This window comes from Lagenorhynchus albirostris, chromosome 2 (assembly GCF_949774975.1).
Source record: "Lagenorhynchus albirostris chromosome 2, mLagAlb1.1, whole genome shotgun sequence".
NCBI classification, from domain to species: domain Eukaryota; kingdom Metazoa; phylum Chordata; class Mammalia; order Artiodactyla; family Delphinidae; genus Lagenorhynchus; species Lagenorhynchus albirostris.
Window position 1 is genome coordinate 59,574,790 of NC_083096.1, and position 27,383 is coordinate 59,602,172.

Consider the following 27,383-nt stretch of genomic DNA (forward strand, 5'->3'; position numbering starts at 1 on the left):
TCTTCTAATTTTCTGCATACAGGTCTTCTATCTCCTTAGGTAGGTTTATTCTTAGATATTTTATTCTTTTTGTTGCAATGGTAAATGGGAGTGTTTCCTTAATTTCACTTTCAGAAATTTCGTCATTAGTGTATAGAAATGCAAGAGATTTCTGTGCATTAATTTTGTATCCTGCCACTTTACCAGATTCATTGATTAGCTCTAGCAGTTTTCTGGTGGCATCTTTAGGATTCTCTGTGTATAGTATCATGTCATTTGCAAACAGTGACAGCTTTACTTCTTTTCCAATTTAGATTACTTTTACTTATTTTTCTTCTCTGATTGCCATGGCTAGGACTTCCAAAACTATGTTGAATAATAGCGGTGAGAGTGGCCAACCTTGTCTTGTTCCTGATCTTAGAGCAAATGGTTTCAGTTTTTCACCATTGAGAACGATGTTGGCTGTGGGTTTGTCATATATGGCCTTTACTATGCTGAGGTAAGTTGCTTCTATGCCTACTTTCTCTAGGGTTTTTTTAATCATAAATGGGTGTTGAATTTTGTCGAAAGATTTTCTGCATCTATTGAGAGGACCATATGGTTTTTCTCCTTCAATTTGTTAATATGGTGTGTCACATTGATAGATTTGCGTATATTGAAGAATCCTTGCATTCCTGGGAGAAATTCCACTTGATCATGGTGTATGATCCTTTTAATGTGCTGTTATATTCTGTTTGCTAGTATTTTGTTGAGGATTTTTGCATCTATCTTCATTAGTGATATTGGCCTGTAGTTTTCTTTATTTGTGACATCTTTGTCTGGTTTTGGTATCAGGGTGTTGGTGGCCTTGTAGAATGAGTTTGGGAGTGTTCCTCCCTCTGCTATATTTTGGAAGAGTTTGAGAAGGATAGGTGTTAGCTCTTCTCTAAATGTTTGATAGAATTCGCCTGTGAAGCCATCTGGTCCTGGGCTTTAGTTTGTTGGAAGATTTTTAATCACAGTCTCAATTTCAGTGCTTGTGATTGTTTTGTTTATATTTTCTATTTCTTTCTGGGTCAGTCTCAGAAGGTTGTGCTTTTCTAAGAATTATATTTCTTCCAGGTTTTCCATTTTATTGGCATAGATTTGCTTGTAGTGATCTCTCATGATCCTTTGTATTTCTGCAGTGTCAGTTGTTACTTCTCCTTTTTCATTTCTAATTCTATTGATTTGTTTCTTCTCCCTTTTTTTCTTGATGAGTCTGGCTAATGGCTTATCAATTCTGTTTATCTTCTCAAAGAACCAGCTTTTAGTTTTATTGATCTTTGCTATTGTTTACTTCATTTCTTTTTCATTTATTTCTGATGTGACCTTTATGATTTCTTTCCTTCTGTTGTCTTTGGGTTTTTCTTGTTCTTCTTTCTCTAATTGCTTTAGGTGTAAAGTGAGGTTGTTTATTTGAGATGTTTCTTGTTTCTTGAGGTAGGATTATATTGTTATAAACTTCCCTCTTAGAACTGCTTTTGCTGCATCCCATAGGTTTTGGGTCATTGCGTTTTCATTGTCATTTGTTTCTAGGTGTTTTTTTTTTTTTTTTTTTTTTTGTGGTACACGAGCCTCTCACCTTTGTGGCCTCTCCCGTTGCGGAGTGCAGGCTCAGCAGCCATGGCTCACGGGCCTAGCCACTCTGCGGCATGTGGGATCTTCCCGGACCGGGGCACGAACCCGTGTCCCCTGCGTTGGCAGGTGGACTCTCAACCACTGTACCACCAGGGAAGCCCTCTAGGTATTTTTTGATTTCCTCTTTGATTTCTTCAGTGATCTCTTGGTTATTAAGTAGTGTATTGTTTAACTTCCATGTGTTTGTATTTTTTACAGATGTTTTCCTGTAATTGATATCTAGTCTCATAGTATTGTGATCAGAAAAGATACTTGATACAATTTCAATTTTCTTAAATTTACCAAGGCTTGATTTGTGACTCAAGATGTGATCTATCCTGGAGAATGTTCCATGAGCACTTGAGAAGAAAGTGTATTCTGTTGTTTTTGGATGGAATGTCCTATCAGTATCAATTAAGTCCATCTTGTTTAATGTGTCATTTAATGCTTGTGTTTCCATATTTATTTTCATTTGGATGATCTTTCCATTGGTGAAAGTGGGGTGTTAAAGTCCCCTAGTATGATTGTGTTACTGTCGATTTCCCCTTTTATGGCTGTTAGCATTTGCCTTACGTATTGAGGTGCTCCTATGTTGGGCGCAGAAATATTTACAATTGTTATATCTTCTTCTTGGATTGATCCCCTGATCATTATGTAGTTTGCTTCTTTTTCTCTTGTAATAGTCTTAGTCTTCATTTTAAAGTGTATTTTGTCTGATATGAGAATTGCTACTCCAGCTTTCTTTTGATTTCCATTTGCATGGAATATCTTTTTCCATCCCCTCCCTTTCAGTCTGTATGTGTCCCTAGGTCTGAAGTGGGTCTCTTGTAGACAACATATATATGGGTCTTGTTTTTGTACCCATTCAGCCAGTTTTTGTCTTTTGGGAGCATTTAGTCCATTTACATTTAAGGTAGTTATTGATATGTATATTCCTATTACCATTTTCTTAATTGTTTTGGGTTTGTTATTGTAGGTCTTTTCCTTCTCTGTGTTTCCTGCCTAGGGAAGTTCCTTTAGCATTTGTTGTAAAGCTGGTTTGTTGGTGCTGAATTCTCTTAACTTTTGCTTGTCTCTAAAGGTTTTTATTTCGCCATCAAATCTGGATGAGATCCTTGCTGGGTAGAGCAATCTTGGTTGTAGGTTTTTCCATTTCATCACTGTAAATATGTCCTGCCCCTCCATTCTGGCTTGCAGAGTTTCTGCTGAAAGATCAGCTGTTAACCTTATGGGGATTCCCTTGTATGTTATTTGTTGTTTTTCCCTTGCTGCTGTTAATATTTTTTCTTTGTACTTAATTTTTGACAGTTTGATTAATATGTGTCTTGGCGTGTTTATCCTTGAATTAATCCTGTTGGGACTCTGCGCTTCCTGAACTTGATTAACCATTTCCTTTCCCGTATTAGGGAAGTTTTCAACTGTAATCTCTTCAGGTATTTCCCCAATCCCTTTCTTTTTCTCTTCTTCTTTTGGGCCTCCTATAATTCAAGTGTTGGTGCGTTTAATGTTGTCACAGAGGTCTCTAAGACTATGCTCAATTCTTTTCATTCTTTTTTCTTTATTCTGCTCTGTGGTAGTTATTTCCCGTATTTTATCTTCTAGGTCACTTATCCGTTCTTCTGCCTCAGTTATTCTGCTATTGCTTCCTTCTACAGAATTTTTAATTTCATTTATTGTGTTGTTCATCATTGTTTGTTTGCTCTTTAGTTCTTCTAGGTCCTTGTTAAACGTTTATTGTATTTTCCCCATTCTATTTCTAAGTTTTGGATCATCTTTTTTTATCATTAGTCTGAATTCTTTTTCTGGTAGACTGCCTGTTTCCTATTTGTTTGGTCTGCTGGGTTTTTACTTTGCTCCTTCATCTGCTGTGTGTTTCTGTGTCTTCTCATTATGCTTATCTTACTGTGTTTGGGGGTCTCCTTTTCTCAGGCTGCAGGTTTGTAGTTCTTGTTGTTTTGGTGTGTTTCCCCATTGGCTAGGGTTAGTTTAGTGGGTTGTGTAGGTTTCCCGGTGGAGGGGACTAGTGCCTGTGTTCTGGTGTATGAGGCTGGATTTTGTCTCTCTAGTAGGCAGGACCACATCCGGTGGTGTGTTTTCGGGTGTCTGTGACCTTATTATGATTCTAGCCAGCCTCTCTGCTAATGGGTTGTGTTCTCTGTTGTGTTCCTGTCTTGCTAGTTGTTTGGCATAGGGTATCCAGCCCTGTAGCTTGCTGGTCGTTGAGTGGTGCTGGGTCTTAGCGTTGAGATGGAGGTCTCTGGGAGAGCTTTTGCCATTTGATATTATGTGGAGCTGGCAGGTCTCTGGTGGATCAATGTCCTGAACTCGGCTTTCCCACCTCAGAGGCACAGGCCTGACACCTGGCTGGAGCATTAAGACCCTGTCAGCCACATGGCTCAGAAGAAAAGGGAGAAAAACAGAAAGAAAGAAAGAAAAATAATAATAAAATAAAAGTTATTAAAATAAGAAATAATTATAAAAAAATAGTAAGAATTTAAAAAATTAAGTGATTTAAAAAGAAAGCAAAAAGGGCTTCCCTGGTGGCGCAGTGGTTGAGAGTCCGTCTGCCAATGCAGGGGACATGGATTCGTGCCCCAAGCCGGGAAGATCCCACTTGCCGCGGAGCGCCTGGGCCCGTGAACCATGGCTGCTGAGCCTGCGCGTCCGGGGCCCGTGCTCCGCAACGGGAGAGGCCACAGCAGTGAGAGACCTGCGTACCACAAAGAAAAAGAAAAAAGAAAGCAAAAAAAAAAAAAAAAGGAAAGAGCAGAGCACCCAAAGCAAGAAAGAGATCCACCAAATGATAACAAGCACTAAAAACTATACTAAAAAAAAAGGACAGACAGAACCCTAGGACAAATGGTAAATGCAAAACTATACAGACATAATCACACAAAGAAGCATATACATGTACACTCACAAAAAGAGAAAAAGGAAAAATGTATATATATCTATATATTAAACAGGAAGAGAGCAACCAAATCAATATACAAATCTACCAATGGTAATAAACTGTAAATACTAAACTAAGATAAGCAGAAAATCAGAAACAAATTAGATGCAGAAAACAAACCCCATGTTCCACATGTAGATGTATTTCTAATGTATTTGTGGGTAGGACGGTGATCTCCACGTCTTACTCCTCCGCCATCTTGAAGGTCTCCCCTCTAGCATAGCTTTTTACGTCTGAAAGAAAGGTGATAGAAAAAGTTCAGGACTTTGGAGTCAGTATGACCTGGATTTGAATCATCACTTTGCCACTTGCTAACTTGCAAGGGCTTGTTTCTTAATCTTTCAGAGTGTCTGTGTCCATATAAATTCTACATATGTTAAATAAAATGTTTCTGAATTTCAGTCATTCCAAACTATTTATTGAGAAGCTACTGTGAAAAACGCAAAGTCCTGACTCATGGAGCTTATAGCTTTTCTGATGGGGGGCATGTCAGATAGTAAATAAATAGACCTATAACTCTGATGTCTATTAGTAATTGCTCTGAAGAAAATACAGCAGGGGAAGGATATAGAAAAAGACCAGGATTGTGTGTGGAGTAGAGGTGTTGAATGTTATTAAATATAGCATATAGAAAGTCCTTATAATATCTGGTTTGAGGAGCGATCAGAAGGAAGTGAGGGAGAAATCCAAGCAAATGTCTAGGGGAAAGAGTGTTCCAGCAAGTAAGGGAACAATACATGCAAAAACTCTGAGGTGAGAGCATATTTGCTATGTTCAAGGAACAGTGAGGAGGTGAGGCCAGTGATGCTGGGGCAGAGATGTGTTTCATGGAAATAGCTGGAGATTAGGTCAGATATAGCCAGGGCCCAGGTCACATAAGGCCTTTTAGGATATCTAGGACTTTGAAATTCATTCTGAATGAGATAGGAGGTCGTGGAGGGTTCTGTGCAGAGGAGTGACATGATCTGTTTTTATTAGTTTCATTCTGACTGCTGTGTTAATAATAGACCAGGCAGGGTAGGGGTACTTGTGGGAAAAGTTGGACTGGGAGATCAGTTAGGAGGTTAGTGCAGGTACTAAAGGGAGAGATGGTGGTGGCATGTCACATGGACCAAAGTGACAGATGTGGAGGTAGGTGGTTGGATTCTCGTTATATTTTAAAGAATTTCCTGATAGATTGGACAGGTAGAGAGGAATCAAGAACCACTGTGTTCTTTGTTTTTGTTTTTTGTTATTTATTTTTGGCTTGTGCAATTGAAGGGTAAGGAAAAGGGTGGGACTGAACAGATTTATGGGAGACAGTGGAAATTCGAAGTCTGTTTTGGATGTTTTAAATATGAAATGTCTGTAAGTGGTAGATATGAATGTGGAGTTTAGGGAGGAGGTTGGGCTGGAGGTTAAAATGTAGGAGACATCAGGATACAGGTAGCATTTAAAGCCATGGGACTTGAGGGCCTCAACAAGAGAGTGACAATAGGTAGAATAGTGACAATAGATAGTTCTAGACCCCTCTCTAGTACTTAGGGGTCTGCCAAAGGGGAGAAAGTCATCAAAGGAGACTGAAAAGGAGCAGTGGGAAGAAAACCAGGTGATGAAAGCACTCCAGGACGTACTGATCAATTGTGTCAAATGCTGTTGGGTCAGGTAAGGTGAGGTCTGAGAATTATCCAGGGTACTTGGCAACGTGGAGGTGATTAGGGATTTTCATGAATAGCCTTTGTGGAATGAAAGCCTAATTAGTTGTAAGTTTAAGAGGAAATGGAAGAGAAGAAGTAAAGACAGAATAAAGACATCTCTTTTGAGGAGTTTTGTTGCAAAGGAAGCAGAGAAAGGGGAACTGTAGACGGGACATGCCCTTTCCAGTTTGCAACCCTCTACCCTGCCTTCTTGTCACACCAGGTTTACTTCATTCACTCATTGATTACCTACCAGGATCCTGTAGGTATCTGAGTTTTCACCTGTACCTTACACGTTCTCCGAGAACATGTAATCAAAGCATCTGGTACAGGACTACAAGCGGTAGTTGCTGTTACTGATCAAGAAGAGTAATAAGCAAAGGCAGCAATACGATAGAAAGATACTTGTCTAAGGAATGGAACATTTTAATTCTAAAGTGTCATTAACCCCAGAATCACTCAAGTATATACGCTACTATTTGCACCTTTCCTCGTCTTCCCGAGATCGTTTTTTTTTTTTTTTTTAATGAACACCAGTGTGGTACACTAACACATCCTGCGATCTTTCAGTTTTTAAATTCAGTGAAAAGTGAGTATTTACTTTGAGCTATTTGTTTTAGATGCTAAAAGACCTACACGGCTATGCAAGTTAGTTCTTTTCTTCAAATTTATAATTCATGGGGGGCAATTACCAAAATAACCACAACTTTGGAGGAGTACAGTGTACTGATTGGGGTGCATCAAAAGGGGCTCCTGGGGGAGATAATATTTAAAGTGACCCTTTACACATTGGTATGGTTCTTTGGAACAGAGGGCTTTGTAGGGAATAGAAATAATACTAGTAAAAGCTTAGAAGCAGCAAAGCATATGTCTAAATAGTTTACTGATTAGTGTGGCCATCTTTGTGGCTAGTTCAAATTGCTGGGTGGTTATTTTAATGAACTATGTGCAAAGCAAATAGCACAGCCTGAATCTGGTTATAAAATAAGGTTCATGTGATTTGACTTTAGCACTATATGTAGTTAATTAGTTTTAACTGTAGCTCTGATTCTTGAATACTAATCTGTTTCTATAAAGATTTCCTAATTTTTAATTGAATTTTACATATTTTAATGAAAAGTTTAAAATTGGACCTGTGTCTCGTAAACTGATGCTTTGGGTAAAATAAGAACTTTGTATTGATTACTTCCAATATTCAAAATATGTTAAGACAGTCTCAGCTTTAATCCTGAGACAGAATGATACATATTGTCATTGCTTTAATACTTCTTTATATGTTCTTTTAAGACTTAAAACAAGATTCAGTTAGTCTTTGTAAAAAGCATTTTTAGAAAATTTGAAGAAAAGAATTTATGTTGTGAAACTTTAAAAGTAATTGCATAGTTCTTCTCCTCTCACGTAAATATTCTAGGAGTTTGAGAAGAGATTGTAATGGAGCAGGACCCTCTGGGGCCTTCCTGAGGCAGACACTTCCCCCATATCCTCTGCTTTAGCTCCTCTCTGAAGTACCTGGATAATAGTATTCTGTGCACATTTCCTGAGTTGTTTTACAGATTTGTAACAAGATTACATGTGCCAAAGTCATTTCTTTCTGTCTTTAGGAAATGGAGTTATTTTTTCCTTCGAGTGGAGTTTGTGGGCCAGCAAACACTGCTAAATTTACCAGCTGTACTACTTGTTGCATTGTTAAGCCCCATGCCATCAGCGAAGGTAAGTGCTGTGTTGAATACAATATAGCCAATACATTTTGCTAATAGGAGCTTATTTTGTTAATGTTTGTTTTTTCTTGATATATTTTATATATAGAAATTAAAGTATAATTTTAATATTTTCATTCATTTTTTTTGAAGGCACATGAATAAAGGTGACATAATATGAGGGCAAAATCTATCTGAATCTGTATCTTTCTCTTTGAGCATTTCTAAAAGGTGTTCCTTGGGTTGCTGATTATGGTCATGCTCGTCCTGTTACTGGTCTTGATTCCTTGACTTACTCTGCCTCCTCTCCTCCCAACCACATGACTGTGATTCACTTAATTCACTTAAACAGCACTCCTAATCTAGAACAATATCTACCATATCTGCAGTATGCCCTTTCTGAGAAAGCTATAGAAACTTCTTTTGGTTCTCTGTATCTGAAACAAAGTTCTTTGACTGATGTGTGTGTGTGTGTGTGTGTGTGTGTGTGTGTGTGTGTGTGTGTGAGAGAGAGAGAGAGAGAGAGAGAGAGAGAGTTTGTACATTTTTTCTTCATTTTCCTTCATCTGTTTGTTTTAGTCTGCTCAATGTATTTTTGTCAGCCATCCCAAATCCTTTTGGAAATGAGATGGGGTATAATTTAAAAGATCATCCTTAAAAAACTAGAATATACTAAATAATAGATGAATGAATGGATTTTTAAAAATTTCATTTTCTAAATATTATATGGGTTTAAATAATTTTTAGTCTTTAAAGATTAAAACTATATTTCATATACCCATATTTGACATGTAACAGTAGAGGCATATGAGTTAAAGTATAAGAAATTTTTGTTAAATCTAATCAGATGGCAGAATACTTTATTTAAACTTTGACATTTCAGGGCATTTTTTCCTTGTTTCTTTTTAAACCTCAATTTTAGGGATGCTTTAAAACCATTCTGAAATGAGTAGTTAACCCAATTCAGCTTAAACTGTGGCTACAATTAAATATAGTTTGAAGTTTCATGTTGAATTTTTTATTAGCTTTACTTGGCCCCCTTTCAATTGCTGGTTTATGTTTCTTTTTCTATAATGATCTGATTTCCTGGTATATTTAATTTCACCTGTGGTCTATAAGAAGAGATTTTTTAAAAAGGAGTTATGAAGAGAGCAGCTGAAATGGAACAGGGAGTATTACCTTTTGTTGATTGTCCACTCCCCCAAAGAAGACCTGAATGGCTTGTTGATTAAGCAAGACTGAGTTTACTGCCTACTACAGTAAGGAGATCACACCTGGATGGAGTCTTAGTGGACTTCACAATGGAGAGGTCACGGGCAGATATTGTAGAATTTCAGGTGTGACCTTGAGATATGTAAGGTGGGTCTGTCAATGCGGTGATATGATTGAAATGGGGCAACATTTATGATATAGTAGTTTAGAATTAGTAGAAACAGTGAGGCAAGGATTTTAACCAAGTCTTAAAAGTATTTTGTTTGATGAGTGAGTTATTTGCCCAGTTGAGGGAATATTGTGAACTGTTTGAATAGACTATTGTTGAGATAAATGGACTTTTGGGAGGTTCCTGAAGTGAACAATGAAGTTATTTAATGATTTACAGCTTTATCTTTGTGGGTAATAATTTCTTGGCACAAATGATAATGTCATGTGGATGTAGGCGGCCTTAATTCTTAGTCCTTTAGTTAATTTACATGGATGTGGTGATTCACTTCTGACTTCTAAGAGAGCTAGAAAAAAAGAGCTTAGTTTGTGGAATAGATGGTGGAAGAAAATACTAGGATATACTAGGATATTTGCAGTCTTTTTACATATGTAGATTGAAATATATTTTGTCTTTTGGGGACTCAGGTTTTAAAAGGGAAGAAAAACAAGGTGAATTTTTCTGTTTTTTTTCGAACTTAAAAATTATGCAATGTGTTTGTTTTTGATGTCCTTAGTATTATTCATATGTAGTTCGTTTAATTCCATTGATGAAATGAATTATTTTCCCTCTGAAATCAGGCTGTGTAGGTTTGTATTCTGGCTCCGCTACTTACTAGCCATGAGGATATTGGATAAATTACTTAACCTCTTTGTACCATGTTTCCTCATCTATAAGATGAGAATAATAGTATACCTTCTTCACAAGGTAATCGTAAGGTTCAAATGCACTTAATGTAATGCTTAGATAACTAAATGATTAAATGTAGAGATTAATGTCCTAAGCAGTGCCCAGCACTTACTTAAGTGCTACATAAGTGTTAGACATTATTACTATTATGATTACTGCTCTATTACTACTACCACTACTACTACCAATATCATTATCTTTTAATTTTTAACTAAAGGTGAATGACTCCTTAGAAACAAAGCAATAGTTTAAAATACTAACAAAATCCATCATCCACAGAGAGAAGGAAAATCCCTATTAGTGTGTAAGGAACAAAATATTTTATTTTTCTGAAAGTCTGGGTCTAACTTAAGCCCATGAAGTGGGATCATTGCTTCCATCTAGTCGATTCAGCAGCGATCAGCACTTACATATTCTGATCATCCATTACGGTTGGCACTGGGCAGGAGGTGGTAGCCAAATCTGGGAGAGCTGCTTTTGCACTTGTAATGGCCAAAAAAATTAGCCTTTTGAAGTATTAGAACCCTGAAGTTTTGTTGGAAATTTTCCTTTCTTATAACAGATTTCTGAATTAAATGATTTTACTGAATTGTATGATTTTAGTTTCCTCCTCAGTAAAATGAGTCACGATGGTTTAAAAAGTTTCCTCTCAGCCTTTTAACCCAGATATTCTATTATTCTGTGGAAATGTATTGAAAATTCTTATAAAAGAAAGTTATATTCTGTATCTCAATGTTGCGTTTTGGCTGTAACATTTCTATTTTCACGGAGGCTATTTCAAAGCAATTTTAGATGTTTAAAAGATATATAGAGACAGTTTGGAGGTTGTCTGTTTACATTTAACTAAATAGGAAGCAAATTACTTATTAGAATGTTAGCCAGTTTGTAAATTTAATGCCAGAATGGTCTCTGATACACTAACTGAAACAGGACTAGATCTTCAGCAAGATCATATTTATCATGTTCCTCACTTTTAAAAATTGAGCTATTCTTACTCAGAACCTCTTTCAGAGTGTTAATTTCCACCCTGAATGGTAGTTTTGATGCTAGGTAGGCCAAGAGCCCTAGAAGAGACAGTACACCCTGTGGAACCCCCCTGAATTTGGGCGGATTGAATTGGTTAAGTTCCCAGCTTTTTTGTATTGGATTTCCTTCAAGTAATTCAGCTTCTGGGATACTATGGAAGAGCCGTGACGTTTTTTGGTGTAGAGAGATTGGATTTACATATGATTTGACTTACATGTAGAATCTAAAAAACAAATAAACAAACAAAAGAGAAACAGACTCATAGATTCAGAGAACAAACTGGTGGTTGCCAGAGGGGAGGGGCATAGGGATATGGGCAAAATAGGTGAAGGGGATTAAAAGGTACAAATTTATAGCTATAAAATAAATAAGTCCAGAGGTTGTAATGTACATGTAGGGAATATAGTCAGTAATACTGTAGCAGCTTTGTATGGTGTCGGATGATAACTGGTTTTATTGTGGTGATTATTTCATAAGGTCGAATTGCTGTACACCTGAAACTAATATAGATTGTATGTTAATTATAAATAAAGAGATTGGATTTAACATTGTAAATCTAACTCAATTTCAGTAAAAATTCTTGGAGTGGCCCAGTTTTGCTTAGAATGTCACAGTTTTGGAGTTTTGTGATTGTTTTATTCTATCTGAAGGAGTTGAAGCTAATTTATAACAGATGCACCAAGTACATTGAACTACATATAAGACCCTGATTTTTTATGGAACTTAGCATGCATTTTGAAATGCAAAATTATAGGCAGTAAAAATATCTAATGAATTTGCAAGTTGTGGGAACTTTAAATGAAATCACTAATTTATTGACTTAAAAGGAATCTCAAGAGTTCTGTTAGTTCTACAAAAGAATCCCAGTCTTCAGGAAGGATTACATTTAATGGTCCTAACGAAGTAGTTGCGCATCACGCTACTGAAAAAATTTTTTAGAAATAATGAAAGTTTACCTGTTAATATGTTCCAACGTCCAATAACCCTTAGAGGAAAATGAGAGTCCCTAGGATTGTCAGTTTTAATGACTTGACTGAGGGCAGAGTGGAAGAAGGTCTCAAATCTTGTTAATGAGACTGTTAGAAAGTACTTTTCTTAAGTATAGAACAACAATAAAAAATTTTATTACTAATTGCAGTTCTTATTTATGGAGTGATAAGTACTTTACATGAATTATTTAATTCTTAAAACTGTAAAGGTAGGTACTGTTTGAAACATATGCCACAGAGGAGGAAACCTAGGCAGTGAGATGTTAAGTAACTTGCTCAAAGTCACACAGCTCTTAAGTGGTGCGGTTGAGATTTGTACCAAGTTTGTCTTCGTTTATACCATTCTTCATTCATACATTATCACTTAGACCCTATAAATCCCCATCATCAAATTTGATTATTAACCCCATTTTACAGATGTGGAATCTAAGAATTAGAAGGGATAGGTAACATCTTGAAATCCAGAGCTATTTGATTCTACAGCTGGAATTATTTGTGCCATTCCACGAATATTGAGGTCAATTGATTGTGGAAAGATGTTCTTGATAGGTATGAAGGGTGATTTTAATACCTTAAAAAATCTTAACATACTTATGGTTTAAGATGGGACCTGGAGAAATGACTGCTGTTCTGGACAAGGTAATGGCAGTTAAGAGATGAATAACAAATTATTGAGAATTGTAAATTTAGAATACTTCCTTAGAACTTTTCCAGTTAAATGGGAATAATGCTTTTTATATTTTTAAAGATGTTTAATTTGACTAAAACAGTTCTTGTTTCTTTTATCCTATTTTTATATTTCAAGAATCTCCTTTTCCTAGGTGTAATTTATTTCCATTTGTTTCAGGTTACTCTGTCCCTTGCTGCTGCACTCCAGCACCTCTGCCTGCCTTTCAGTTCTCTAATACCCCTTGTTCCTTCTCTCCTGAGGGCCTTTTTACATGCTCTTCCCTTTGCCTGGGATGTGCATCCCCTCCTCCTTCCCCCAGCCCCCAAAATGTAATTTTTCTCAGAAAAACCCCAAGTGACATGTTCTCTTGGCATGCTGTGCTTTTCTTTTATAGCCCTTAGTATGCTTTGCTATTATATATTGTATAATTAGTATGTATGTGCGTATATATATGTACATATATATTTATAGCTACAATGCATAGTATATATTAATTTTTGAGTGATCATTGTCTTTTTCCTCTACTAGATTACAAACTGATTACAGGAACAGTATTTGTTTCATTGTCACACTTTAAAAAATATTTTGTACTCCTCATAATTTTTCTTTTAGCCCATGTGTTATTTAGGAGTCTTTAGTGTCTGAACATTGTCAGAGAATATGGTCTCTATGATGGATATTTCTTTGAAATTTGTTGATGTCCTTTGTGACTTAACTCATGGCTCATTAAAAAAAAATTCCAGTGTGTGTTTGAAAGGAAGGATATTGTTGCATCGTTCTCCCTTTACATGTAAATAGCTATTGATTCAAACCTGTTGTCCAAACTGAATTTTTTTTTTTGTCTGTTTGGATAATCAGCTTCTGAAAAAAACTTTGTTAAATTCTTCCACATTAAAATTATCTATTATTATGAATTTGTCATTTCTCCCTTTAATTTGGACTGCTTTTGCTTTGTATGTCCTGAGGCTTTGTTGTGTGTGATTATCTTTTTGCTCCTTACATTAGTCGTACTTTAGTTCCAGTAATTGTTTTTTGTTGTTTACCTTAAAGGGAGGCATGTCTTTTCCCAATTTTTTTAAGCCTTTTGCTTATAATATATATCTTATAATCACTATGACTGAATTTTGTTTCATTCCTATTTAAGGAATTTTTGCTTTTTCAATCCAATCTAGTAGTCTTAGAATAGTTGAATTTAACCCATTGCCATTTATTGTGATAACTGATTTGGATTTCTTTATCTTTCTTAAAGTTTTTTTTTCATTATTTTCCCCTGCTCTTAAACCCCCACCCCTTTCCACCTTCTGTTGGATGGACAATTTTTTCTTTATTGCCCTCTTTCTCTTTTGTTTATCTGCTAGTTTGAAAGTCCTAGATCAGGGGATCAGCAGACTATAGCCATTGGGCTAAGTCGGGTCATCTGCCTGGTTTCATAAATAAAGTTTTACTGGAACACAGCCATACTCATTTATGTATTATCTATGGCTGCTTTTATTGCTACAGTAGTAGGGTTGAGTAGTTGTGACAGATACAGTAAAACTTCAAAAGACTAAAACCTAAAGTCTGACCCTTTACAGAAAAAGTTTCCTGACCTCTGTTATAGAGTGTATATTTTTAAATTGGTTCTGCCTAAATTTTAGCATATGTACTTAACTCTAAATTTTATTAATAAAATTTAAACTTGTTCACTCTGTCCAAATTTTTCCAAAGGCGAAGACTTTAGAATGCTTTAAGCAGCCACTGAAATCTTCTTTTCCCATCTTCCAAGTTATTGGTATGAGAATGTCCTTCTTTTTTAACTTTAAATAACTTTATTGATGTATAATTTACGTAACATAAAATGCACACAATCTAATTGTACATTTCTGGCACTGTAATACAGTGTCTAAAACTCTTAGAGTTAAGAAGTCCTTCTTAATGGATAAACTTGGTCCTGGTTGATGTCTCCTTGCAGACATTTAGAGGATGAGTAGTTTTGATTGTTTGAATGTTACTGTGTGAAAGCAGGAGGATTGAATAGATTTATTCCAGGCTTAATTGTGTGCCTTTATGATTATAGTTGTTTTTTTTTTTTAATCAATGACAAAGCAATGAGAAATCACTGTGTCTTTTATTGTTGGAAGACAGGGCTTGCTCTTCACACCTGACTGGAATAAAGAAACATCTGTTGCTAGGCAGCCAAAGCACTAGCACCTAGCAACTCTGATGTGTGCATCAGGAATCGTAGGCTCTCTTCAGAGCCTAGTGAAGTGCAGTACAAGCAAAAGATCTATCTATACTCAAATGTCTGAATTAGAAGGAACAAGAATATAGATAAAAGAATGGCAGAGAGTTCAGTGAAAATCCTACAGTACCTGGCAAGGATGATCATAGGATATAATGTTTGGAATGACTGTTATAATTCTATGGCTTGACACTAATTATGTGGCCTTGAAGACATTTCTTGACCTCCTAAAGCTTCAGTTTTTTGATCTGCAAAATGGAGGTGACAGAACCTACATCATAAATAAGTTAATACATGTGATGCACTTGGAATAATTTGCATAGTAAGTATACAATAAAGTGTTAGCTATTAACAGTAGCAGTTTTAGAGATTATATCACATGACACATTTTTTAAAAACCTGAAGTAGTTGTGTTTTAGTTATCTATTGCTTTATAACAACCATCACCAAACTTAGTTCCTTAAAAATGGTTTCTCACAATTCTGTGTATTACCTGGGCTCAGTTGGGAATTCTCCTGTGGTATACCTGGTGTCACTTGGGTGGCTTCATTCAGCTGGGAGCTGTGCTGGAACTGAAATGTACAAGATAGTTTCTCATCCTTCAGAGACTTTTTCCACATGGCATCTCACCATTCAGTAGTCTATCCTAAGCTTCTTTATGGCATGGTTGCTGGCTTCCAAAAGGAGCATTCCAAGACAATCTTCATTGTGCAAGTGCTAATCAAGCCTCTGCTTGCATCATGCCTTAATGTCCCAATGGCTAAGTCTAGTCATGTGGCCAAATCATTATGAGAGGAATTACACAAAGGCATGAATACCAGGGATCATGATTCACTGGGGACCGCCAATGTAACAGTTTCCCTCAAGTGGTATATAAAGCATCCTAAGACCTTAACACGGTAGGAATGTGGTACTCGAACCCAAATCAGTGGTGGTGTGTAATTGTATGATAGACAGTGCTTCTCAAACTTTAGTGTGCACCAGAACCACTTGGGGGACTTTTAAAATGCGTATGTCTGGGCCCTAACTTCAGAACTTAGTTTAGTAAGTCTGGACTAGAGCCCAGAAATAAGCATTTAAATAGTCTCCCCCGGTTGTCCTGATGAACACCTAATGTCCAGTTTGAGAACCATTTATTAGAAATTTTGCGGACAGGGAACACCCTGCATTTCCTCTGGTGATCTGCCTTTATCGGAGGCTGGCCTTAGGAAATTTTATACCAAGTGGAAGATTCCTAGCTTGTTCTCTGTGGCACGTTAATAGCAACCATGGGGAAGGTTAAGGAAGAGTCACTTTTTGGTTTTCAATTATTCGTATGACTCTACAGGGGTAGTTCCCTGTGCTAGATTTCAGGTTGGTGAGAATTTCTTAGAGTGATGGAAAATTTGGGTATCCAGGGCACTCTGCTTTACCAAAGTAGCATCTCAAATACTTGTTTATTTCTATTTAGCAGTTGTTTAACAAAAATAACAGAAAAGTTTATCTGTGGCTAGGCAGTCCTTAGATTGACATTTCTCTCTAGTGAGATTAGAATGAAACCCATTTTCATTGAAAGAGCGCTAGAAGAAGTGTAACATTAAGGAAGGTGACTTCTAAGATCTCTCAGAAGTCTTAGTGTAGTTGTAAACTTTAGGACTATAAATGCAACAAACTTAATAAATATCATTTACAAAATTAATTTAAATTTCTTTTATAGTTATTCCATTTTTTGTATTTTGAATCATAAAGTTTATGTTTTGCTAAGTATTTTAAAAAGAAATTTATATAATTATCTTTCAAATCATATTTTATTATACATTTGGAGCATTTATACTTCTAAGTTACTGCACTAAGACTTGTGGGACATCCTGTATGTATATTACCTGAGGGATGATGTTTATTGGCAGGAGGATTATTTTATTTGAAAATAAGTTGGAAACTTCATTTTCCCATTCCTTTTTTCCAACTTTTTTGTATATTAGGATTCAGGAGTCACCTTTCAGGGAATGATGTTATTGAAGCAACTTGACACATTTGCCTTTGAGATATTGATCTGTTGACCTGTTAGATTCTAGATATGCACAGAGTCTTTGGGGAGGAACAGGATCAATTCAAGGTTAAATGCAGAACTTGGATGACAAAATACCACTCCCCTTGCTTATTTTTCACATATATGACTGTTAGAGGGCCATGTCATTGTAGATGTCGTAACTAATGCTGAGCATAGCTAGAAATGGTCTAGACTTGAGGAAAACCTGTCGCAAAGACAGTGTGTTCCCATTCTTCTGCCCTTGGAGGAATCTCTGGTACTGGTTTATGTATCTCCTCCTAACTCCTCCTCTGCAAAAATGCCCATGTAATTGCACAATGACAGAAGGAAGACAGGACTTGCTTCCACTAGGCTGTGGTTCTGCTCTTCCAGCTGATTCCTTCCTCCAGCCCAGGAGCTGGACCCATCTCTGTGGAGCTGGGGTCCAGGGATTCAGGCCACATCGTGTTACTTCATCAGGAAATATTTTAAAAATGAAAAGCCACATGATCTCGTGTGGTAAGACTTTGAAAGATGATTCATGTTACATGACGGATTATAAATGCTGAAATTCTGACAATATGATTACAGTTGATTCTCATGAGGAAGAAAAAAGGCACATATCTAATGAAAAGATGGTACCTTACAAAGGTGGAAAGCTTGGGTTTGCAAATGACATGTTAAAAGACGGGAGCAGTAGATACTTATGAAAAAATGCTGAAGGCACATGATTGCTGTAATTACTTTTTGAGTTGTTTAATAAGTGGTACCCTGCTTTTCTACATATTCGCACATCTTTCCTACTCTAGAAAGTCTGTGGTTCAAAGGTCTTGCTTGTTTTGGTGGTTAGTTCATTTGTAACCTATTACCACCTTACATCGACTATACCTCTATGTACGGTGGATTGTGTGTGCCAAGTGGGAAGTTATTTCTCCACAGCCATTTTCATGGTGGTCATCATGGAATAGCTTAGTTATCAAAGGACTGGTTTGCAATGTCTCTTCAGGATAATCTTAAGGATGTTTTTTCATTATTGAAATATAGTTGACTTACAGTGTTGTGTTAGTTTCTGGTGTACAGCAAAGTGGTTCAGTTTTTTTATATATATATATATATATATATATATATATAAAATTAAGGATTTTAGTTTAAACAGATTGGAGAGAGCTCAGATGTGCTTGAAGTGTATCTTGAGATTTTTGGTATTGATTTATGCCCAGATTCTCTACTCTTTATTTTTATTCTTTAGAGTATCCTGGATTTGAGGGCAGGCAAACTTTAAGCCAAATCTTACTTACGCATTAGGCTGAGTTAGAAGATGAAATTTCCAGGGGCTTCCCTGGTGGCACAGTGGTTGAGAGTCCACCTGCCGATGCGGGGGACACGGGTTCGTGCCCCGGTCTGGGAAGATCCCACATGCTGCAGAGTGGCTGGGCCCGTGAGCCATGGCCACTGGGCCTGCGCGTTTGGAGCCTGTGCTCCACAACGGGAGAGGCCACAACAGTGAGAGGCCGGCATACAGCAAAAAAAAAAAAAAAAAAAAAGAAGATGAAATTTCCAGTATGAGTTTTATGGTGTTTGGCTTTGTATGATGATAGTTTTCATTTAACCTGACTGCTATTAGTTAATGTGATTCAAAACACATGCCTTAAATTCTTAACAACTATGGTGTGAGGATAAATTGGGTAATATATATAAAACCAATTTGAGATCTTTAGGAAAAGTCATCACTCTAAGATCTTACATTGATACGTAATTAAAGTTGAATGTTTTCTTTAGGAACTGTGTTCTTTAGGCATTGAAAATACCAGAATGCTCCTTTTAAGGAATAGACATCAAAGAGATACAGAGGTGGGTCAAGCTGAGTTTTAGCCGGGAATTTGTCTTAGTAACGTTTATTGGAATTTATCTTGTATTAACAGAAGTAATATGCATTACATAAAATATAGGAATACAGAAAAATGTTTGTTTTAAAAATCACTTCTACCATTCAGAGATTCTGTTTACAATGTGGCATGTTCTTCCTTCTCTGTCAAACAGCTGAACACAACAATATGGATGAATTTCACAATCTTGAAGTTGAACAAAATAAGACATAGAAAGTTAGAAGCCATATGATGCTATTCATAAGTTTAAATATAGGCAAAAGTCAACTATGTTTTTCAAGAATGCATATGTAGGTAGTAAAGAAAAAAGAAATACATGGAAAAGGTTATTCCAAAGTCAGGTAGTCTCTGAGAGGAGAGAGGGTGATGATTGGAGAGGCGCACCCAGAGGGCTTCTAGGGTCCTGGCAATGTTCTGATTTTTTTTTTTTTTTTGACCTGAGTGGAGGTTACCATATATGTTCACTTTAATATTATAAAACTGAGCATATCTGTTATATATTTTACCATAAAACATATACATTTTATATTTTACAGTAAATATTTAGAAATTGGGCAAGGCATAGAATAGATGGTATAGTATGTTCTTATTTCCTTAAAAACAAAAAGGCCACATCCATATATTTGTACATACGTTGAATATTTCTAGAAGAATATATAAGAAATTACTGACAGTGATTTCCCGTAAGAAGAAAGACTGAGATTCTGGGATGGGAGGGAGATTTACTTTCACCATATACCCTTTTACTTCCATTTTGCATGTTTTCCAATGAGGAATGCTCTTAAAAATTATGTGAGAGAGGGTAGGGGAAATTAAGACCAAAAAGTCAAAACTTGAGAATTTAATACCTTTATGACTTCCTTTTTAAGATGATGCAGGTTTGGAGTAGAAGGATTAAGGAAGAATTGGACTGAAAATTAAAATCATAAGCTTTTCAGATAACATTCCCCTTGTTCATGGCCAGGAGAATGGTTATTGTGAAATTCTCTTGTCCTCAGAGATCTTGCTCCTAGTCATGGTTCTCGGACTTTAGTGAGCATCCATATCACTGGATCTGGATTGTTGAAATACACATTCCTGGGCTATACCTTCAGAGTGTCTGACTCGGTACGTCTGCATTTCTAATAAGTTCCCAGGTCAGGACAATGCTGCTTATGCAGGGATCACATTTTGAGAACCACTAGATGGCAAAGCTGCCCCCTACATAAGGACATGCTGGAAAATAGAACAAAAATGGAGGCCCATACCCAGTGCATACAGTATGTGCTTCCAGCAGACGAGGAGTAAGAGTTATATAAAATTTGTGGCCCATGTTGTGGCATTACGTCTGTTTTTAAGCCTGTGAGTGACAATGTAGGTCTTGCCAGCTGAGGAAATCAGAGCCATTTAAAATCAACAGAAGAAACCATGTTCTTGTAGTAAGATGTCTAAATTTGTGATCTCCTTAACTGTGACTTTGGATAACCGGAATAAAGAAAGTAAATGTTCATAATTTTGAAAATTGTGCAAAAGACAAGCTTTGAGAATCTTTTCCTTTATATGTCTTTAGAAAAAAGATACAAAACAACAGAACTAATTTTAAGAAAGGGAAAAGATTTGCTTTGTTTTGTTCATGTTAGAGTTTATGGATCCATGGTTTTGATTTACTTTTTCAGTCTTTTTCACTGTGCTTTCCTATAAAACTAACAGATTTCCATTGATGAGTTATAACATGTATAGCACTTGTATAATTCATAAAAATCTCCTGCAAACATGAAGTCAACTTCCAGTGGGACTTGCGCTTACTCCACCCTCCAGAAGAGGGGCTGGCCTATTTTAAAATTAGGAAGGATCTCCCCCTACCTAGAAGTTGGCAGTATCCTGTGCTGTAAAAACGTAACATTGCTTTGTGATTGTGTGATTAACTTGTTTTCTGTGGTAACCTGGCATTAACTTTGGGCTTCTGATGACCCATTTGCCTAATACTAAATTTTCACTTTCTCCCTTGTCATCCTGGTACCCTATTATGTTTTTCCTGGACTGTGCTTGTTTTAAAATTGTGCTCTTATTTCAGCCATGCTAGCTGTTCTTGGCTTCCTTTGCTATGCTGAGCCCATCCTTGTCTTCCCAGTAAGGAGGGGTTATTGGTGGCCTTTTCCTGGAGATTTTAGATCCTGTGGGTCTTCTCTGTTGCTCCTGCATTGGTGTGGAGCCTGCCTTTACTATTTTCTACTCACTTAATTACGTTATGATGAATTTTAATATACCAAGTTACCATATTGTGGGTACATCTGTAAAGCTATATTGGTTACTCTTTTTATTGCTTTGTAAGGAATTACAGATTGTGGTTGTTAGGACATTGGTAAGGAAAATGTGCATTTTAGATCTGGGTGTGTGGTGCAAGTGCAGAATCAGCAATGCTATTAGATGAATTAGGTCTCTATTTTATAAGCCTACTTGCTACTGGAATAAATTATGATCAGCTAATGAATTAATTTGAGATCCTTTGAGACTTAAGTGCCTTACTAGCTCTCAGTTTAACAATTCTGCTGAATCTAGACTCTCATCTGCAATTGGTTTAATGTGATTCTACAATATTTTTGCTTACTAGCCAGCAAAAAATCGTAACAGACATTTGAAGCCAAACTGATCTGTGGGTTTATCTTTTCATCGGATTAAAAATTACTGGAAGATTGTCAGTGAAGTGGTATTGCCTAGTAACATATTGCTGTCTAGGAAACAGAAAGCTTTTCCACCTGGCTTTTATGCCTAAATTGATTTGTTATGCATGTTTGCTAGGATTAGTACTAAATTCCTTCTGTTGAATTCAGTAATGCTTGTGATTTCTTTTGTATTTTGGCATTGAACATTAAACTCTTAAACTCTTATAATCTCTAGCTTTAACTTGGCTTTACACTAATTACATTTTAATGACACACCAGCCCTATTTTTTAGTTAAAATGTCTTTTATTTCATTAGATTTAAATTTTAAAAGAAATCAGATTTCTCCAATTTGATTTAAATTGGTTATTAATATTAAACACAACATCTGTTTATGTATAGTTCATGCATTCTTGGCTGTATCAAGATTAAAACTTTTCTTTCACAGATCCTACCGAAGTAAAATGCAAGATTTCTTTTGACACTTCTTAATCCGCCATTTTTATATCTCACCCACCCCTATTTAGTATCAGTATTGTGGAGCGTATCATCCAGGTTGTGATGAGTTGTCTTGTACAACAGACTGGCTGCTTTTTCTTTTTTAATTGGAGTACAGTTGATTTACAATGTTGTGTTAGTTTCAGGTGTACAGCAAAGTGAATCAGCCATACATATACATATATCCACTTTCTTCTAGACTCCATTCCCATATAGGTCACTACAGAGAGCCAAATAAAGTTCCCTGTGTTATACAGTAGGTTCTCATTAGTTATCTTTTATATCTAGTGGTGTGTATATGTCAGTCCCAGTCTCCCAATTTATGTCTCCCCTCTTTCCCCCTTGATAACCATTAGTTTGTTTTCTACATCTGTGACTCAATTTCTGTTTTGTACATAAGTTCATTTGTACCATTTTTTAAGATTCCACATATAAGTGATATCATATGATATTTGTCTTTCTCTGACTTCTCTGACAATCTCTAGGTCCATCCATGTTGCTGCAAATGGCATTATTTTATTATATATGTACCACATCTTCTTTATCCATTCCTCTGTTGATGGACATAGTCCATGTCATGGCTATTGTAAATAGTGCTGCAATGAACATTGGGGTGCGTGTATCTTTTTGAATTATGGTTTTCTCCAGGTATATGCCCAGGAGTGGGATTGCTGGATCATATGGTAGCTCTATTTTTAGTTTTTGAAGGAACCTCCATAGTGGCTGTACCAATTTTGCATTCCCATCAATATCACCTCTCACCAGTCAGAACGCCATCATCAAAAAATCTACAAACATTAAATGCTGGAGAGGGTGTGGAGAAAAGGGAACACTCCTACACTGGCTGCTTCTTTAACGTTGAGTTTTGTAAGTTGTTTTGCTCACCAAAACGTCCTTTTCATGGGCACTCATTTCTTTGAATAAGGTCTTGTTTTGGGATGTTTATACCTTATTATTGCAAGGAGTAAGTTTAACATTCATAGTAAAGGTGTTTTTCAGGCTTTTCCACAGTATAAGGGTGGGTTCATTGGCTGCAAGGTTGCTTTCAAGTGTACAGTTTACTGTAGAGTATAGATATTATAATATCAAGGGAAGATATCACAACTCCAGGAAAGACCTTAACATCAGAATAAGTTATTTCTACAGAAAATATTTTTTGGTGGCAAAATTGAAACTACTAGATTATTAAACGTGAAAACCAATTTTGTCATAATTTTGAAGAATATTGTCCATTTACCTTGTTAACAACTTAACTTTGCTCTTAACTATTTTCTCTCTATAAAACAGTTTTCTAGAACTACAAACAAATAGTAAAATGATCAATTGTTTCCTGTCTTTTTTCCTTCAAATTTGTTAAGCTTCAAAATGGTAAGAAGGAAGGAAACCTTAAATTGAAAAATCAGTAAGTTGGGTGATGATCTTCTGAACAATCCAAAATTTACTAGATAAAAATTCTATATTCTTCTGTTACTGGTTTTACATTATATATTCAGAAGATCAAAAAATATAAGTAGCACACATAAATAAATTTTTTTTTTGTATATTGTAGGAGAGGCAAACTCTTACCCTCTTAGTTTTTTTGGCTGGGCATGAGAATTAAATTGACATGAGACAGATAGATCAACAGGAGAAAAGCATACAAATTTATGTAATACAAGTTTTTTCTTTTTTTTTTTTTGCGGTACTCGGGCCTCTCACTGTTGTGGCCTCTCCCGTTGCCGGGCAACAGGCTCCGGACGCGCAGGCTCAGCGGCCATAGCTCACGGGCGCAGCTGCTCCGCGGCATGTGGGATCTTCCTGGACCGGGGCACGAACCCGTGTCCCCTGCATCGGCAGGCGGACTCTCAACCACTGCGCCACCAGGGAAGCCCTGTAATACGTTTTTAATACAAGTTTTCCTTCATAAGGAAATGAAGACCCAAAGAAATAGAAAAAACCTACTTGCTTTTATATTAGGTTGAAAAAAAAAGAGAGACAATAGTGCCTATTGTGGAGAAGTGACTAAACTATGTGGGGAGGTTAAAGGAAGATAAGAATTATTTTAACAAGGTCTGTTTGTATAGAATTCTCTTGATCTCAACTTCTTATCCTTAGTAATGAGAATGTTGCTTTCCTTCTGGCATAGGGAGGACAACTTTCTTATGGGAATTTTATCTCACTTTTAAGAAAAGGAAGGAAGGTCAGTGTTTTTCTTGTATACGCTGCCTTAAGTCAAAATAGTATACCAGAGCAACATATTTTGGGGTGGTATGTTCTGAACTCTTTAATATACATGAATTATTTAATTGAATGATTTATACAAACCAATTAAATATTTTGCCTATTTTATTGTAATCTAGCAATCTCAGATCATCGGGGGCAAGCACAACTGTGTTTAAAATTCAGTTCTGTTACTTACTAGCTATTTGGGCATGTTGTTTTAACCTTTTAGTAGAGAAAGTAAACATCTATAAAATGAACATTATAATAGTACTTTCTTCATAGGGCTGTTCGGAGGATTGCAGGAATAATATGACTAGCATGTACAATACACACGAGAGAGAAGACTAGCTATTCTTCCTAAATTTGTTCTTCTACAGTGTAGGCTTGTTTCTGATAAGTGACTGTCCTGTCAGAGACTGTATTTCCTAACTTTCCTTGTACGGCCATGTCAGTGGGTTTATTGGAAAGGCTATCTGTCTTTCACTGAATTGCTCTTGTACCTTTATCAAAAATCAGCAGGGCATATTCATTTTTGGTTTTCTCTTCTGCTCCATTGATCTATGTGTGTGCCACTCTGCCAGTACTACACAGTCTTGATTACTATAGCTACCTAATATGTCAGGAAATTGGGTAGATTGACTTTTCCTACCTTTTTTTGGAAATTGTTTGTTATTCTAGTTCCTTTATTTTTCCTTGTAATATTAAAATAATCTTGTCTAGGGAGTTCCCTGGTGACCTGGTGGTTAGGATTCTGGGCTTTCACTGCAGGGGCCTGGGTTCAGTTCAGGGTCGGGGAACTGAGATCCCACAAGCCATGCAGCACGGCCAAAAAAAAAGAAAAAAGAAAATCTTGTCTGTATTTACAAAATATCTTGCTGGGATTTTGATAGGAATTGTGCCAAACCCATTTATCAATTTGAGGACAACTGACATCTGTACTATGTTAATTTCCAAATGATAGACACTATATGACTCTCCATTTATTTAGGTCTTCCATCCAGCATTTTGTAGTTTTCATATACAAGTCCTGTGCAAGTTCTGTCAGATTAACACCTAGTAATTTTTTTCTGTTTGAGCTATTTATAAATGGTATTATACTTTTAATTTCAGTGTCCACTTATTTATTTCTAATATAGAGATAATTAATTGATTGTTGTATGTTTATCTTACGTCCTGCAACCTTGCTGAAATCTGTCATTAGTTCTAGAATATTTTTTGTAGTTTATTTTCTTTTTTTAGATAATTATGTCATATGCAAATGAAGAGATTTATATTTCTTCCATTCTGATCTGCTTGCCCCTTCCCTTCCCATTTTCCTTTCCCTTTCCTTCCCCTCTCCCCTCCCATCTCCTCCCCTTTCCTCCCTTCCCTTCCTCTCACCTTCTCTTCTTCTTGCCTTATTGCAGGAGCTTGAACTTCCAGCACTGTATTAAATAAGAGCAATGAGAATGGACATTCTTGTCTTTCATTGTTAGGCATAATGTTAGCTGTAGTGGTTTTATTGTTGTTGTTTTGTTTTTGTTTTTGTAGATGCTCTTTATGAAGTTCAGGAAGTTCCCATCTATTCTAGTTTTCTTCTAAGAGTTTTGATCATGAATGGGTGTTGAATTTTTTTGAATGTTTTTTATGCATCAATTGATATGATTATGTGATTTTTCTTCCTTAGCCTTTTAATATAGCAGATGACATTGGTATATATATTTTTTTAACAACACTTGTTGTCCAAAAGAACTATAGTTCTTTTTATATATTGCTGGGTTCTATTTGCTAATATTTTGTTAAGGACTTTGCATCTGTATTCATGAGGGTTATCGATGTGTGTTTTATTTTTGTACTCTGATTTTGATATTAAGGTAATACTAGTTTTATAAAATGAATTGGAATTATCCAATTTATATAAATTTATATTGCACTTTTTAAACCTAACATTGTATTTTGAATTTTTTCTGCACAATTAGATAATCTATGAAAACATAATTTTAAAGTCTGAATAATAGTCAGTTATAGGAATATACTTTTCTTTATCTTTTTCTTGTTTTATTATTTATAATTAAAATTTTTATTATTAATAATTCTGCAGTTAACATTTTCCTATATAAATCCTTGTGAACACCTAAGTTATCCTTAGAATAATTTCAAGAAATTCTTACATCAAATAAAAACATTTTAAAGTTTTTAGTAAATCCCAATTTATCCTCCAGAAAGAGGATAACAATTAAATATTGTTGCATGTCTATGAGAATACCTGCTACATTATATTTTTTTGAAAAATAAATTTATTTATTTATTTATTTTTGGCTGCATTGGGTCTTCATTGCTGTGCATGGGCTTTCTCTAGTTGCAGCGAGCGGGGGCTACTCTTTGTTGCAGTGCACGGCGTCTCATTGTGGTGGCTTCTCTTGTTGTGGAGCAGGGGCTCTAGGTGCCCAGGCTTCAGTAGTTGTGGCACGCAGTCTCAGTAGTTGTGGCTTGTGGGCTCCAGAGCACAGGCTCAGTAGTTGTGGTACATGGGCTTAGTTGCTCCGCGGCATGTGGGATCTTCCCGGACCAGGGCTTGAACCCATGTCCCCTGCATTGGCAGGCAGATTCTCAACCACTGGACCAAGTCCCTATTTCAAAAATCTGATGTAATACATAATATAAAGTGTTATCTTGTCATTTTTCCCCTGGGAGGGGTTTTTACAGGCAAACTTTCTGTTTCAAATTCTGCTTAAAGTTTTACATATTCCTTATGAATCTACAGAAATTGTTTCACTGATGCACACGCTCATCTAAGATAGGGCTCGAGCGCTCTACAAAGTGCACCTCAAATATTTCTAGGGGTTCGTAGTGGGAGAGAGAGGCCTTGTTTTGTCAAGTGCTGTGTAAGGACCCCCTTCTTCCTTCTTTTCTTGCTCTGCTTCCCTTAACTTGTATCGCAATGTTTGCCAGGCACTGCTGGCTTAGACAACAGTGGCTTTCCTTCTCCTGAGAACCGGTGGGTTTGCCAGGCCCTGTTGTGCCTGTAGCTGGGTATTGCCCTGACCCTGTTATCTGCTTCTCATCAGTCATTGCAGCTATCTCATTTGGTGTGACCTGGGCACTAGCATTAGCCTCCTTGCGGTGTACCGGTTACACAATATTCTCTTTGAAACGAGACATATAAAATGCTTGCATTTTAACAGTACGGCTAAAAATTAAATTCGTGCTC

General features: G+C 36.4%; 1 protein-coding gene across 6 annotated transcripts in view; it reads left to right on the forward strand.

The window, feature by feature from the left end:
- NME7 (NME/NM23 family member 7) overlaps window positions 1–27,383 on the forward strand; it is a 320,071-nt gene that overhangs the window by 112,262 nt on the left and 180,426 nt on the right. For all 6 annotated transcript variants that reach the window (XM_060133600.1, XM_060133643.1, XM_060133661.1 and 3 more), the window contains one exon: window positions 7,848–7,956. In XM_060133600.1, the coding sequence (XP_059989583.1) occupies window positions 7,848–7,956 (109 nt within the window). The remainder of the gene's footprint in view (window positions 1–7,847; window positions 7,957–27,383) is intronic.